The following is a 15,975-nucleotide window of genomic DNA, read 5'->3' on the forward strand; positions in this document are numbered from 1 at the left end:
GATTTCTGATTTTTGTGAGTTTATTGTAAGATTTCAGATTTTTTTTGGATTAAGATATTTCTTTGGTTCTTTATATAGGGTTTACTAAATGCAGTTCATGATGAGCTTCCCCAAGCTGAACACAGATTGTGTGCAAGACACATTTTGGAAAACTGGAAGAAGACAAACAAAGATATTGAACTTGAGCGTATGTTTTGGAAAATTGCGAGGAGTTACACATCGGCATCTTTTGCAGCAAACTTAGAAGAATTGAAGAAATATAACCAAGGTGCATATGACTCACTACAACGCACTGCACCAATGACGTGGTCTCGGGCTTTCTTCAAACTTGGGTCTTGTTGCAATGATAACCTCAACAACCTGTCAGAGTCTTTCAATAGAAATGTTAGAGAGTCAAGAAGGTTGCCATTACTTGATTTTTTAACAGAAGTGAGGAGGAAATGCATGGAGAGGAATGCAAAAAGGACAATTTTAACTAATAGGTGGAAGAAGAGGTTCACACCAAGGACAGATAAAGAGATTGAACTAAACAGGCAGAGAGCTAAGGATTGTCGAAGGTACATGACGACAGGGAATTTACATGAAATTGAACATGGAGATGATGTTTACAGTGTTGATATGGAGAAAAAAACTTGTGGTTGTGGCTATTGGCAATTGAATGGCATACCTTGCATGCATGCTATGTGTGTCATAACAACGACAAAGTTGGATCTTAATGATTATGTATCTGATTATTACTTGAGTTCAAGGTGGCGCCTCTTGTATAAGGAAGGAATGAAACCAGTCCAAGGCATGAAGATGTGGAAACGGTTAGGTCGCTTACATGTTCTTCCACCACCAGCTAGATTTAACCGTGGAAGACCACATGGTCATGCTAGGAGAAAGGCTCCCCATGAGTCTTCATCCAATAAGAACAAGTTAACTCGCCATGGTCGTATTATGACATGTTCCAACTGCGGCAAAGAAGGACATAATAAGACTAGGTGTTCTAATCCGCCTGCACCTCCTCAAGCAAAAAGACCAAGAGGTCGTCCAAAAAAAGTACGTGTTAGTTATTTCATGGTTTCCAATGCTTCTTACTAAGACTAGATATTAATGGTTTGCTTGGTTCTTAATTTCCAGGGAGAATCATCTCATGTTGGAGACTATTCTCAAGCAGGAACTTCACAAAGTGGATCATCACAAGGAAGATTCGGCTTCTCTCTTTAGATTCTATTATGTTTTAAGACTTTGTGTTAGCAGATTTTGTCTCAGACTTGGTGTTTGTAGTTTATATTTTCGTGTAAGACTTTATGCATGATGTGGTGGGTTTTAGTGAACTCTCTTTAGTTCAATGAAGTTTGTGTTCTCAGACTTGAAAAGATACATTACTAGTCAAACACGGAACATTTGGGATTTCTTTGTTTTTTTTTTTTTGTTTAATTAACTGTGATATTTAACGTCTCTGTTAAGTATCTTGTGTTGACTATTTTTATGTCTAAAACTGTTAAATCAATAATAAATTGAGGAATAAACTTGCCCAGAGAATAGTTAGAGAATAAATGTGTTAATTTCAAGTAGTTGGGGAATTTAGTGAGCATTTTCCCAAGATTCGAGTCCATTTTTGTGTTTCTTGGCAATGTACTAAATAAGTTAACAATTTAAATCTGCGAATGGAATATTCTCGTCGGATACTATAAGTTAAAGACTAACTACAATCTTGTCATCTAAATTAAGCCAAAAATAAAACTATCTATCTCCCTTCTAATTGTTATAATTAATAGTTTAAAACAAAAAAAAAATCACGTCAAAATCGTATGTGTCGAACTCTTGCCTCTTTAGTTTGCCAGTCCCACATATCATACTATTCTTTTTTTTTTGGTATAGTGTCATACTATTCTTTCTTTTTTTAATTATTGCATTTAGAATTTTATTATGAATAGAACATAATTTGATCTTCAACCAATGAAAACCTTACACAGTTTCATGTTTTGCGTTCCATTAAAAGTATTACGATCTCCATATATTGACCATAATTAAAAAAAACCCCGAGTCGTTTTTTACTTTTGTTATCCCTGATGTGAATGTAATTAAATATTCATTTTAAATGAATATTTGTGTGTTTATACTCAATTGAGAAATAAAAAGAAATAAAAGAAATTTGGTTCGACACTCAAGTTTCCAATGAACTCTTCGTCGAGGGTTCCTTTGAAATTCATGGTAATGTAAAATTCCACAAAATTTAAATGATCTTCCGATGGTTCCATCAAATTATTATTTTTATAGTTAATAGCGACGTTAGAAAATGATTAAAGCCGTAATCATTACGAAACTATGATATCGCATTTTCCAAAATATTATTTGGTCCTAGTACGTATTAGATATTTTGTAATTGGTCTTATACAAATTAGACAAATTGTGAAATTATCAGAAATATAGTACTAATTCATTAGAAAGTGGATCTCAACATTTCATTCATGTTGAAAGCATAACATGTTTCCATCTCGATCTATATACATACATTAATAATACCAAACGTATCTCTGTACACACATACACATAATTTGGACAAGTCAAAATCTACGATGAAGAAACAACAGAAGAAGAAGAGAGACGAGAGATTTGATCCATAAGGAAGAGCATGCGACCGTGATAGTCACGTGCCTGATCTAAAGACTCGACTTCCAACTCCGCCAGCTGCGAGCAGAGCCGCTCTTCAGCCTCCTCTGCCACCACAGTCCGATGCCACAGCTGAATCATTTGCGTCTTCATCTCCTCCACTTCTCTCTCCAGCTCTATGTTTCTCCTCCGTAGCTCCTCCATCTCTTCCGCCGACACCGTCACAGATCCTCCTCTCTTCGCCATTAATTTTGTTGTAGTCTCTCTGTGTATATGGTGATTCTTGTTTTTTTTTTATGTTAACTTTGTTTTCTTTGTAGAGTGTTTAGGGTTTGATGATGATGTTCTTTAATAGGCGTTTTTGTGTTGCGTTAGTGTGTCTAGGTTCAATGTATCTCGTCTTTGATATTTAATTTTTCTCCAACATTTTTATTTGGGTCAATATGTTCTCCTTTAATTTACTTAACTAAAAGTTTAAAACAACATGGGAAAATAATAAACATAGTCAAAGTTTAAAGAACATGCACCACCCAAATATATACAATTTGAGAATGTTCAAAAAAACATTTGTCGAATGGATCATATTACTGATACCGACATACCATTATAATGCATAAACATAATATGGAATAAATTTGATTTACAATTAGACATATTAATCTTGCCATAGAGAAAAGTAAAAATGATGTGAATCAAATCTTGTCAAACAGAAAAAAGCGAAAAAAATGTGTTTGTCTGATGTATGTATCATGCATGTGGCGTAAATAGATTACATTATTGAATAAAGTAGGGCTTGATGAGTGACGTCTAAAGCCAAGCACTAGAGTGTCTCTCTCACTTTCTTGTGATGGATGTTGTGATAAGATATTTGGTTTCAATTTATTTTAAAGATAACAATAATTTGGGAAATTTTGCCACTTAATACGAAGGGTGTGTCATTATCTTTCGTTACATATTTACACAACAACAATATTAGCACAAAGTAAAAAAAAAAAAAAACTATATAGCCAAAAATATCGAATTAACAAAAATGTTATCTTTTGTTTTAGGTATTAAGATCGGTAATGCTAGTCCTGCTATTAGTCATCTTTTGTTTGCGGATGATTCTCTGTTTTTCTGTCAAGCCAATCTGCGTTCTTGTCAGGCTATTCAAAATATCCTCTATCAATATGAACAAGGTTCAGGTCAGAGAGTTAACACCAGCAAGTCGGCTATTACTTTTGGTAAACGGATCTCTGCTTCTACCAAGACTATGATCCGCAACTTTCTTGGTATCCATAATGATGGTGGCTGTAGCAAGTATTTGGGTCTCCCTGAGCAATTTGGAAGAAAAAAGGTTGATATGTTTCGTTATATTGTGGAGAAGGTGGCTGAAAGAACTAAAGGATGGAACACTAAGTTTTTGTCTCAAGGGGGAAAAGAAATTCTCCTTAAATCGATTGCCATGGCGATGCCTGTATACTCCATGAATTGCTTCAAGCTCCCTAAGAGTATTTGTGAAGATATTGAGAGAATTATATCAAATTTCTGGTGGAATAACAATCACCAAAGGAATTCAGTTCACTGGATTGCTTGGGACCGTATGAAGTTTTTGAAAAAGGAAGGAGGGCTTGGTTTTCGTGATATTGAAAAATTCAATGAAGCTCTTCTTGCTAAGCAAGCTTGGCGTATCTTTCATTATCCTCAATGTCTTATGGCTAGAACTCTTCGTGGAAGGTATTTCTCTTCCACTCACTTTTTAAATGCTGGACGTGGTTCCAGAGCTTCTTTTGGTTGGCAATCCATTCTCCATGGACAGAATCTTCTGAAAAAAGGTCTTCGCTACACGGTTGGTGATGGTAATATGATCAGTACTTGGGTTGATCCTTGGCTCCCTGTTCATCCTCCTCGTCCGCCTAGAGCTCTCAACAACAGTAACTTATCTTATCATACGGTTAACTCCTTGTTTCTTCCAAATAATATGGGTTGGGATATTGATAAACTCCATGCTTTGATTCATCCGGATGATATCTCCTTTGTTCTTGCTACGAAGATCAGCTCTAGTCAACACAATGATATTTTGGGATGGCATTATACTGATAAGGGTTTCTACACTGTTAAGTCTGGTTATTGGCTTGCTTCTCATCATCCGGATTCTTTATTTCAGGCTAGTCCTCCCTATGGTAATCCCCTCATTAAGAAGGATATTTGGAAATTGAAAGTTCCTCCTAAAATTCACCATTTTCTTTGGAAATCTCTTTCTCGTGCGTTGGCTACTGGTGAAGAAATTGTTAACCGTCATATTGCTGATCATGGGAACTGTAAGCGCTGTGGTTGGCACTCTGAAACCTCTGACCATATTTTCTTTACTTGTCCGCATGCTATCCAGATTTGGCGAGCTTCAACTGTTCCTCTTCTTTGTTTATCTGATCCCAATTTATCTTTTGAGGATAAGATGAAGGCTGTGTTTGACTTCCACAGGGTTAATTGTTATAATGATCTTCTTACTCATCTCCCTTTATGGATCATGTGGAAATTGTGGAGAAGCCGGAATCGTTTAGTTTTTTGCAGATTAAATAACAATTGGCGTAGGGATCTTCGTGAAGCTAAACAGGAAGCTGAGGAATGGCTTAATCTTAATATTGTTTCTCATCGCCAATCTCAGTTTCAAGTTCATGGTTCACACCATTCCAGAGCTTCTCCTCCTCGTTGGTCTCTCCCTCCTCCAGGCTGGTTTAAATGCAATTTTGATGGTAGTTTTCTTTCTATTACCAATCGAGCTACTGCGGCTTGGATTATCCGTGATGATCGGGGTCTGTTTAAAGGAGCTTCTCAATGGACTGGTCATTTTGTTTCTTCCCCTCTCGAAGCGGAATGTCAAAGCTTGGTTGGTGCTCTGCAAAATATTTGGCTACGAGGTTTTCGGAAAGTTATATTTGAAGGAGACTGCAAAATTCTTATTGACACTCTCAACAATAGATGTGTGCGTTATGATGTCTTCAACTGGATATTCGAAATTAAGATGTGGATGCAACGGTTTGAGGATGTTCGTTTTAACTGGGTTCCTAGAAAACTCAACAATCCTGCAGATTGTCTTGCAAATCTTCAACGTTTTTCTATTTCTGATTTTGTTTACCATCACTCTATCCCTTCTGTTATTCTTGATGCCGTAAACAATGACTATTGTAGTCTTTATTAATATATTGCAGATTTGTGTTAAAAAAAAAAAAACAAAAATGTTGTAACGATTATCCAGAAATGTTGGGCCTAATATTTTTAATCGTTAAGCCCATATAATAACAGTTAGCAGACTTTGGTGCGTATACTTCACCGTCTTCTACTAGAAAAAGCGCGTGAGATTCAGGTTCACTGTAACATTAAGAGTTATCGTCTCTTTGTAATTAAGTGGAAAAGAGAAGGGTAAAACAATAAAAACACAAAACTACCAACTGATGAGAACAAAGACGTGGCTACTTCTCATTGGTTTCTTTAACCAAAGTCGAATTTAATTATAATATTAAGTAATTTAATATCACAGTAAGTATATTCTAAAATAATCGTAAGTGTTTCTTTCTTCTACCTCTGAAACACTTTTTTTTTAATGTTCATCTTCATCTTCATCATCATCATCTGCGTGTAAAACACATTCACGCCATCGTTGGTTGACGTCTCAGATCTTTCAAATAAAAGCTTATCTCTCTCACGGTAACCCTAACTATCGAATCTATTCTTCATCTGTTGATCTGTTTGGTACCTTCAGTTTCTTCTGCTACACATTCTCCTGAACCTTTTCCCTTAAACCGTCGTTTCTAGATCCTTGTACGAAACAACGATTTCGTGATCTCCATTCTCATAGATCACTTGTGGGTTTGGATATTTGTTAGGGATTTTGTGTGATATTTTTAGAAATTTATGCTGTTTCGATTTGGTGTGAAGAACCATGGATTTTCCAGAGAATCTGCCTTCGGATATTGGAAGATTAGAGCAGATTGTTTCTCATTTCTTCCCAAAGGCATTACACATCGTTCTCAATTCTAGAATCCCTTCGTTGCAAACTCGTGGTCGTACTCGTGAGCGTTTATCAGGTCTTAATGTTAGGAAAAGTGATAAGTGGTTCAATCTAGTTATGGGGGATCGTCCTGCTGCGTTAGAGAAGTTGCATTCTTGGCATAGGAATATCTTGGATTCTATGATTATTGATATTATACTTGTTCATCCGATTTCGAGTGATAATTTGCATGACGATGATCATCATGGTGATTCCGTTGTTAGATCAGCTGAGACTGTGATTGAGAGGTGGGTTGTTCAGTATGAGAATCCATTGATTATGTCTCCTCAGAGTTCTGAGTCTGCTACTCGTTATCAGAAGGTTTACAAGAAATCTATCATTATGTTGCGGTCCCTTTATGCGCAGACTCGGCTTCTCCCTGCGTATCGTATCTCTAGGCAGCTGAGTTCGTCTCTTGCCTCTTCTGGTTATGATCTGATTTACAAGGTTTCATCTTTCAGCGATATATTATCTGGTCCAGTGACGGAAACAATGAAAGAGTTTCGTTTTGCACCTGTTGAAGTGCCTCCTGGTCGGCTTTGTGCCTCAGTTACTTACCGTTCTGACTTATCTGATTTCAATCTTGGTGCTCACATCACATTGCCTCCAAGAATTATAACCGATTATGTAGGAAGTCCTGCAACTGATCCTATGAGGTTTTTCCCGTCTCCAGGGAAAAGTATTGAAGGCACATCTTTTATTGGTAGAGCTGGTCGTCCTCCATTGACTGGTTCATCTGCTGAACGTCCACATAGCTGGACCAGCGGCTTTCATAGACCTCCAGCTCAATATGCAACACCAAACCAATCTTTTTCGCCTGCTCATTCACATCAATTTTCACCCGGGTTACATGATTTCCACTGGTCACGTACAGATTCTTTTGGTGACAATCACCAGCTTTCACCTCCTTTTTCGCCATCAGGGTCTCCCTCTACTCCAAGATACATTTCAGGGAGTAACAGTCCACGGATAAATGTGAGACCAGGGACTGCTCCAGTGACCATTCCTTCTTCAGCCACATTCAATAGATACGTCTCATCTAACTTCTCTGAGCCAAGTAGGAATCCACTTCCTCCCTTTTCCCCCAAAAGCACAAGACGCTCCCCTTCATCGCAGGATTCTTTGCCTGGGATTGCGTTGTACAGGAGTTCGAGAAGTGGAGAGTCTCCTTCTGGGTTAATGAACCAGTACCCTGCCCAGAAGGTTATGCTTCTCACTTTTTGTGTGTCTTTTCTTTATTAAAGAACCAGATCGCTATGTTTTGCATTGCCTTATCTGATATATGTTTTTAATCTACTCTTCAGCTGTCAAAGGACAGCAAATACGATTCAGGCCGCTTCTCAGGACTTCTGTCGTCAAGTGGCTCACCAAGATTCGGGTTTTCTAGGAGCCCCAGTCGATTATCGTCCCAAGACGACTTGGATGACCCTGATTGTTCATGCCCTTTTGATTTCGATGATGTTGACGAGTCAGGACTTCAGTACAGGTAGTTGGCTTTATCCGATTACCTAACTTAAATCATGGAAAGCCAATATTATATACTTGGATTAGTTTTCTTGAAGTCCTTACACCTTGAGCTGGTCAATGACAAGATGTCATCAAGAAAACACTAAAGATGTTGGCTGTTTTGTGTAATTTGAAATTGATTGACATTGACAATCTGTACCTGGCCTTTCTCTTACTGTCGTCTCTTTATCATTTGTTGTCTGTCAATTTCGTTTCTTATTGGGATTTCTTAGTCTTTGGTAATATATGATGACATAGATTTTGCAAATTTTTTGGTGCAGCCAAAGTCTTGACCGGCGGAAAGCTTCAAGCTCTATATCACAGTCACTACCTATAGGGAGAAAGTCATCACAGGATGCAGCGGTTGGTGTTCTGGTTCACATGCTGAAGACAGCACCGCCATTACGACAAGACTCAAGCACTTACATGGCGTCAATGTCTGGGGTTCAGAGAGAAGGTTCAGTGTCAGTGTCAGTATCAGGTACTGAATCTGAATATTCCATTGGTCGAAGCACATCAGATGCACTAGAGGAGCTGAGAAACTACAAGCAACTCAAAGACTTGCTTCTTTCAAAATCCAAGAGTGGATCTGGAGCAACTCGTGTCCACTGAGCCAAACCAAGTAACGATCAAAATATATTGGATGTATGTTTGTAAATATGGATTTGACGAATACTTAACTCTGTTGTATAAATGCCAAAGAGCAATCACGTTTTAATTTCTGTAAGAGCACTTGCCTTTGAACTTGCCTTTGAATATGCAAATCAAAATAAAGCTTGAATCTTTTCATTGTAAGTAGTGAGATATATACAGTGTTTTGGTTGTTGTTCATTGAACAGATTTAGCACCTTCTTTTCTCGTCAGGGACCTGCTTAAAGATGAAACCTTAATTCATTGCATACATAAAAGACAATGCTCATTTAGATAAAACAGCAGCATAAACGGCAATTTAAGACGTTAGCTTCATCGAGAGAGAGAAAGAGGAGTTCAAAAGGCAATGCCCATTTAGATAAAGAGTACACCTAAACACACACATAAAGTCAGCTTCAAATAGCCATCGACAATAAGCCTTTTGAATCTACACAAATTCAGCTAGTGCAAGCTTTTCTCAAAATCTTTGCGTTTGTTTTTTACACACACAATAAAGCTCCAAATCCTGGCTTGCCTTTACAAAAAACTGACCCAAAAAATGTGTAGTCCGTCTCCTGCACAACTACTGAGAAACACAAAACATAAGACGCTGCAGATAAGAAAATATTATAGTTTCAATAGAGTAGCTCGAATGAGTTTTTTTACCTCCTCTAGATGGTCCAATGACTCATTCTCACACATTCTGTTTTTACACTTTGATCTCAAAATACAATTCCTAACAGGCTTCAGAAGAGATATCCCCAGTCAATAGCGTCCCCCGAAACCCTTCTTCGATATCTTGAGCTCCTGTTTTCTTATCGCATAACTCATCTGTTGAAACATCAAGATAATTCTTATTTTTCATGCACATTTCACTAACCAGACAGCAACATAATGGTAAATTTGGTTACCAGCAATATCGCGGTGTTCATGCATCTCAGTATCTTTCACCCAAAGCTTGTCACCAGGGAATATGTTCATGTCTGCAAGGGTTGCAGATTCCTGATCGATCAGTTTTGTGCCTTTGTAAAGTTCCTGGTTTTCTTTCATCACCTGCATATATTACAAAAATCCGTTTTGTTGTGTATCAGCAAGTAATCTACTGAAACGGAAAAAACTCTGTTTAAAAGAATCTTACCCCAAGTAATTCCCATATCATCATCTTTAATTGGTACACAGTCGTTGTTGCAGACACTTTCAGACTTGTCAGGTTTCCATAATTTGTCCTCCGAGATCGCTTTGAAGTACGCCGATCCACCTCAAAGCTGGAGTCAGATGCCTCTAAAATTGCTTTTGGAGCTTCCTTTCCACGCACAAGACAGACAAATACATCTCCCTCAGAGTAACTAAGTTTCTGCATCAACTCACAGCTTTCTCTCTCTCCTATGCATACCTCACAAATCTAGTGAAAACAAAAGATCCTGTTAAATGTGAATCTAAACATGTAAGTCATACAAAAATAAATGTGAATGCTTTTGAAAAAAACAGCATAACGTAACACATCTGGACCAATGTGAAATGCTAAGCCAACATTGCCAATCAATATTATATCAGAAGCTCAAGATGTTGACAAAAAGAAAAGGCCCAAGGTAAATATAATTGCCACATGTATTGAAACACAAGAATGCAAATACCTCTGGGGATGCCCTGAGAATAAGCTGTTGAGCATCAATGTCCATATTATCATCAGGAGAAGACTGCTTCTCAAGATCAATGACGTCTGGGGATGCGCTTTGGTGTGTATTGTTACCAACCTCAATAAGCGCAGATACTCCATTCTCCATGATTCCTCCCCACTCCTCACAGAAATATTTCCAATCAAGCTCAGGGATGATTGTCAGCTTGTCTGTCTAGAAAAAGGTGCAAGAATACTAGAGATTAGATCAAAGTCAGCTTTCTCCATCTCAAGTCTCTGTTTGACGCTTAAAACAGCCACACAACACAAGAGAGGATGTAAACTAAATAGACAATCAAAATACCAATTTGTTGAATTCAGAACATGATTTCCTTTATTTCTCTCACTGAAACGGCAATCACACCACAAAACGGAACCAAAGTATCAGAACCAGTAACAAGGGTACATTCTCCCAGGCTCTAAAACCAGACCCAAAACACTCAGACACCTACATACTTCATTTATCTCTTATTTATACTAACCTTACTTCTACAGGAACAACTTATTTTATGTTAAATGACAAGTGTTCGTTGAAGCCTCTCTGTGTTTGTGATGAACACTTATCAGTCCACGTTCCGATATTAGCTTACCGTTTCAAACAGTTATGAAATAGATTAACAATCACCTCACGGAATATGATGCACTTACAGATGGATTTTTCTGAAAAAATGAGCCTCGTTTGCAGAGAAGTTCAGGGAGCCTTTCGAGGAGTCGTGTGTGCTGAAAGAAACAACCATAGGAACAAACCATTAGTTATATGCTAAAATTTGGTAATGGAAAGATGAAATAAGGCCTGCGGATATATGACAACTTATGTTCACTGGAATTTAATAACACATATTAAAATAGTTGTATGAGAAGAAACAGAGAAAGCAGTAAGGGCAATCAATTTCAATTTAAGCTTTTCTGTCCAGATAGAGCTTTACCCCACTATATCCAACTGTCAGTAAATTGGAAACCTACTAACTGCCGAGCAATGGATCTTACCTTCTTGCATTTGAGAGTATTAATGACTCCATCAAGACGTTCAGGCTCTTGTGCTGACGAACTATTTTTTCCAGTCATGTTAATATAGATTCTCCATTGCACTAGCCACACAGATGGCAGCAAGAAATATCGGCATTGCGGCGTTAATGGTATACCCTTTCCTGTGGCTAACTTCTCATGATTTTGGCGCTGCTTGACCTTTAATGTTCTGTTGCATCAGACAGAAGGTAAGAAAACACTTAAAGAGAATCATGACCAACAAAAATAATAACTAATCATGGCTAACCTTAGTGAATCTTCATAGCAGGCAACCTCGGAAAGTTCCTCTGTGCAGTGACAACATTGGCTGGAATCCAAAATGAAACTAGTGCACTCATCTTCTGGCATCAGTTTTAGAGCATCTTCAACGAGGAATGACCAGAAATTCTCCGGAACTAGAACTCTTTTGGCCCCAGGCGCTTGCTCTGGCATCAACTTTCCATGACTGCACGTAATTGCATTTGTGGGCCCCGCATCTGCTTCAGTGGGCGCATCAAGGTTTTTCCTTTTTACCCATTGCTGCAACCTGGAAACATGCTATTACACTTAAGAAGGAGCTAGATTTTTTTTAACCTATATTCAGTGTAGTAAGTAGCGTGAGATTCAATGGCATCTATTATAGAACAAGCTAATTGTGGAAACACCCACACAAAATAATAGTATACCTCAAGCTGTCAACACGGACAAAGAAGCAAAATGGTATTATCAGAAACCTATAGCTTACAGGACACTGGAATACATACCATGCTCTAGAGATATAATACATTCCGTCCTCACACTTCCCGGAAAGAACATCACTTGCTATGCTTTTCATGAATGTTCTTCGATCCCTATAACTGTCAGAAGAGACAACCATGCGAGCACCATCCATAAGGCAGTCCCTGCAGTAGTCCCCTTTCCCTAACTTTGGTCCACCATGGAACTAAACGTAAGAGAAAATGATTACATCAGAAAAGTGTTGAGATAAGAGTGTCGAAAAATCCAACAAAGAGTTCTAGCACATGATACTAGAATAGTCTGTCCAATGAAATATCGATAGTATAAAATTGTCTGACACTTGATTAACGATGACAGCGGATGCAAAACTTGAAAACAAGAAGAGTTCTGTCCTGAAAAAAAGTAAGAAACTAACCCATGAGTTACACACAGTTTATTGCATACCTTTGATTCTATCTTGGTCCATGCAAGTTCAGATAGTCGCTTCATGCAATTCACTTTTGAGGCAAGAACTTTCCCATGGGAACACAGTAAAGGAGTGTTGTCCAAAGCGCTACATCACACAAGAACATATATAATCAAGAACATTTGAAAGCGTGGATGTGATCTGATTTGCTAAACAGAAAATCATATTTAACCATAAACCACTACCAGTTAGCTAAAAACTGCAATAAAATACAAACTTTTAAAGGGGAAATAATATCTAACAGTTTGGTGTGGGGTGCAAACGTTAGCTATCATAGATGATGTAGTTGAGCGATATGACATTTTGTTGCAGACATAAATGCATCATCTGTTGAAAGCAGTGCCGTAGCATAGGTATGTAGAGAATAAAAACTGTATATATGAGAAGCTTTACTTACGGAGGCAAAGTGGTATCAGCCCACAGACGAAGCCAATCTGTGGAGATCCAAAAATATTGTTCTTCAAGCGAATGAACAGCAGCTTCTGAAAGTATTGTCCGTACTTCTTGCTTCCTTTCAGTCAAAGCATCCAATTCTTTTTCCTTTCTTGAATTATACTCCTTGCAACTCTCAAGGAAAACTGCATTCATGGTATTGATCCATTCATAAAGGTGCAACGGAAGATAACCACCTTCAAGCTGTTGAACATTACCAACTTCTCCTTTAGTTATGTCAATAGGATTTTCACTTTTTCCTTCCTGATTTTCCTGTTTTCCGCACCTTAGACTATACATCAGCATATAAGCATCACTCGATGAGAAAACCTCTGACTTAATAGCAGACCTACAATCTGAAGAGCCGGACTGAATGACATCTGTGGTATTCCCACTACTAGTCGTACCATTACTCTCGGATTGTGGAGTGGAAGAAGAACCTTCATTGAATGGACGCTTACCCAGTTCTGACACATGTTCATCATCAAATTCCCACCACAAGCCAGTCTTTTCATCTTTTATGTGGGCAACATAATGTCCGCTGTTCACAGCGCTTCCTTTGTGGATTAACACAGCAGATAGATCATACGTTAACTCATTTTGAGAAGACTCTGCCAATCTCGAGCCCATATCTAGCACTTCAGGGAAGGAAAATGAGGAAGTTATTTTCTTCTTAGCTGTTGTCTGTTGACATGATCAAGCCATAGAAAAGGAGAAGTTAATGAAACTTCAACGAGGTCTTATCTAAAATCAAATAGGACAGAAATTATGATTAGATATAAGCATAACAACAGGCAAGTCTGTATCAGGAGAAGGAAATAAGGGAAAAGGTATGAGAATTGACCATGAGTTAAAAATCGATAACTCAATTCAGCCAAAGATAAATACAAGAAACTAGCCTCAACACAAATACATAAAAGAGGTAAAGATGCTTCTCGTGAGAAAAAGTATGCAGGAATATGATTGGATATATGAAAATCACAAGAAATGACAAGTAAACTGATGGATATAATCTTCTCTTTCAAAATTGATTCATGAACCAATGCATATTAAGATCAAGGAAACCACCTTCGGAAGGAACACACATCGTTTGAGCTGAAAAGTGATAACCGGAGGTAGTGTCCGCAGCTTAATGCAGCGTGTGGCATCTACTCTAGCATTGCAGCTTCCACAAAAATATTGATTATCGCCATTGAGCTGCTCCAAGCTAAGGTAATCATTCAAACTAGCATCCAAAGTTTTGAGGCCCTTAACATTTAACTCAAGGGCATAAAAATCTTCCACCTTTGAAGAAGCTTCAGAATCCCTACCACATTTTAAGCAACTGCACGACAATAAAAAACAGATGACAAAGACGCTAGAAAGCTACATATGAATGATCACATTTGCACTTAAGTAACTCATATGAGGATACTAATTTGCCTTAAAACCATAAAAATCTTCTTAAATAAATAAAAGAGCTTAATCTTACGTGGTCACATGGGAGACACTACCGCGGAAGAGATCTTGAACTATTGTTTTGGCTTTGAAAACTCCAGAATGGCGTAAGCAACGCTCAAGCAAAGACAGAAGCAATGTCAAGAACTCATGGGTGTCCTGTTGAACCCCATTATCCAACTCCAACGTCTTCACAAAAGCATCTGAATCAACAAAAGACATTTTGCTAGCATGCAATTGTGCAAAAAGCCGAGCAATCTGATCCAAGACTGGGTACTGCTTCAAGACATCAACCTCAACAGAAAAAACTCCTTCCCGAAAAGCAGTATTCATGTAAAGACACTGAAGTATACTGTTGGCATAGCAAGTAGCGCCCAAATTGGTCAGACCAGCTGGAGTAGAGTCAGAATAACGGCGATCCAAGTTGGGATTTGTACCAAGAGACTGAATGATTTCAGACGTTTTCTGCCACAAACCCGATTTCCGGCTTCCATTAACCGGTGGAACCAGCCCACAGAAGCAGTTAGGATTGTCACGAGTGTTTACACGACAACCTTGACAAACTGGCTTCCATATCATGAAAAGTTGGTTAATGTCATCATCAGTTACATCATTTGCCTCGTGAATTTTCCTGCAAAAAAAAAAGCATTTTTTTAGCAAAAAGAAAGAAGGAAAAATGCAAGCTTTACGAATGGCGAATGTTGAATAAGGTTGGTTTTGTTATTGTACCGGAGAATCTGAGAAGTAGAATCAACAGCGTCTGATGGTCTTTGTCTTTTGTTTTTGTTTCGGGTGTTAGGTTTACTCATTGTATCACCACCACCAAAATTTACCCAGTAGCAATCGAAAACCCTAGAAAACGGAAGCACAGCAACATTGTTAACCACCATTCGAATCCAATTCAACGAAAATTTTGAATTAAGAACATATCGGTGCGTTTCAAGAAAAGAAGAAACCCTAATAAAAAAATGCCAACTCCAGGAGATGAAAATCGCATCTAGGGTTAAACGATTCAGGACGAAACCCAGATCGAGAAAGGAACAGTGATAATAATCACCCAAGAAATTACAAAAAAAAATGGAGAGAAATAGAAAAAGTACCTGAGAATCTACGGGAACGAGTTGATAGAAAAGTCTTAAGCAAGTAGAGAGCTTCACAAGCTCAAGCTTCTCCGTCTCCTTCTACTCCTCCGTCTTCTTCCCCTTCTCCGCTCCCCAGCGATTTCTTTTTTTTTTTTTGTCCTCTAAATTCTATTTCACTTTTTTTTTTCTCCCCCCAGTTGTTCTCTCGTCCCGCGCTCTCTTATTTCAGATTATATAAACATGTTAAGAAAAAAAAAACTAAAATCATCAATTAACTAAGATTTTAATTACAATTATAGTAGATTTTATATCCATCTACGTGAGATTTCATACCATAAACACACCAAGCTAAACTTAGATATTTGTATTAAATGTCTTA

General features: G+C 38.0%; 4 protein-coding genes across 5 annotated transcripts in view; 2 read left to right on the top strand and 2 right to left on the bottom strand.

Moving 5' to 3' along the window:
• LOC111830653 overlaps positions 1-1,209 on the top strand; it is a 2,496-nt gene extending 1,287 nt beyond the window's left edge. The window contains exons 2-3 of the mRNA XM_023783163.1: positions 79-1,041; positions 1,123-1,209. Coding sequence (XP_023638931.1) covers positions 79-1,041; positions 1,123-1,209 — 1,050 coding nt within the window. The remainder of the gene's footprint in view (positions 1-78; positions 1,042-1,122) is intronic.
• A 1,244-nt stretch (positions 1,210-2,453) lies between these two features.
• Positions 2,454-2,906, bottom strand: LOC17885666 (protein RESPONSE TO LOW SULFUR 1). Its single transcript, XM_006292054.2, has one exon. The coding sequence runs from the start codon at positions 2,842-2,844 to the stop codon at positions 2,560-2,562; it is 285 nt and encodes a 94-aa protein (XP_006292116.1). The 5' UTR covers positions 2,845-2,906; the 3' UTR covers positions 2,454-2,559.
• A 3,246-nt stretch (positions 2,907-6,152) lies between these two features.
• On the top strand, positions 6,153-8,926 carry LOC17885005 (autophagy-related protein 13a). The gene is made up of 3 exons (XM_006290210.2): positions 6,153-7,828; positions 7,930-8,111; positions 8,413-8,926. Exons 1-3 carry the CDS (start codon positions 6,518-6,520, stop codon positions 8,741-8,743), a joined length of 1,824 nt encoding a protein of 607 aa, XP_006290272.1. The 5' UTR covers positions 6,153-6,517; the 3' UTR covers positions 8,744-8,926.
• Positions 8,927-9,071: 145 nt separating this feature from the next.
• Positions 9,072-15,773, bottom strand: LOC17884967 (ubiquitin carboxyl-terminal hydrolase 26). Of its 2 annotated transcripts, none has more exons than XM_023782472.1 (15): positions 15,615-15,773; positions 15,244-15,366; positions 14,549-15,145; positions 14,146-14,401; positions 13,043-13,761; positions 12,624-12,732; positions 12,206-12,384; positions 11,710-11,988; positions 11,424-11,631; positions 11,085-11,156; positions 10,396-10,611; positions 9,900-10,163; positions 9,673-9,814; positions 9,428-9,592; positions 9,072-9,344 (listed from the first exon to the last, which is right to left on the bottom strand). In XM_023782472.1, the coding sequence occupies exons 2-14, from the start codon at positions 15,321-15,323 to the stop codon at positions 9,498-9,500; spliced, it is 3,216 nt and encodes a 1,071-aa protein (XP_023638240.1). In that variant the 5' UTR covers positions 15,324-15,366; positions 15,615-15,773; the 3' UTR covers positions 9,072-9,344; positions 9,428-9,497. The 2 variants fall into 2 exon arrangements, with proteins under 2 accessions (XP_023638240.1, XP_006292916.1); XM_006292854.2 differs by having other exon boundaries at positions 9,072-9,347.
• Positions 15,774-15,975: the final 202 nt, after the last annotated feature.

Source organism: Capsella rubella, unplaced genomic scaffold (assembly GCF_000375325.1).
Source record: "Capsella rubella cultivar Monte Gargano unplaced genomic scaffold, Caprub1_0 scaffold_5, whole genome shotgun sequence".
Lineage (NCBI taxonomy): Eukaryota > Viridiplantae > Streptophyta > Magnoliopsida > Brassicales > Brassicaceae > Capsella > Capsella rubella.

Bases quoted from the DNA above. Each gene is read 5' to 3' on its own strand.
- LOC17885666 (XM_006292054.2), bottom strand. From the start codon at position 2,844: ATGGCGAAGAGAGGAGGATCTGTGACGGTGTCGGCGGAAGAGATGGAG.
- LOC17885005 (XM_006290210.2), top strand. From the start codon at position 6,518: ATGGATTTTCCAGAGAATCTGCCTTCGGATATTGGAAGATTAGAGCAG. The intron at 7,829-7,929 runs GTTATGCTTCTC...TCTACTCTTCAG, and splicing joins ACCAGTACCCTGCCCAGAAG to CTGTCAAAGGACAGCAAATA. The intron at 8,112-8,412 runs GTAGTTGGCTTT...TTTTTGGTGCAG, and splicing joins GAGTCAGGACTTCAGTACAG to CCAAAGTCTTGACCGGCGGA.
- LOC17884967 (XM_023782472.1), bottom strand. From the start codon at position 15,323: ATGAGTAAACCTAACACCCGAAACAAAAACAAAAGACAAAGACCATCA. The intron at 14,402-14,548 runs GTAAGATTAAGC...ATTGTCGTGCAG, and splicing joins AGTGTCTCCCATGTGACCAC to TTGCTTAAAATGTGGTAGGG. The intron at 13,762-14,145 runs GTGGTTTCCTTG...TCATGTCAACAG, and splicing joins GATGTGTGTTCCTTCCGAAG to ACAACAGCTAAGAAGAAAAT.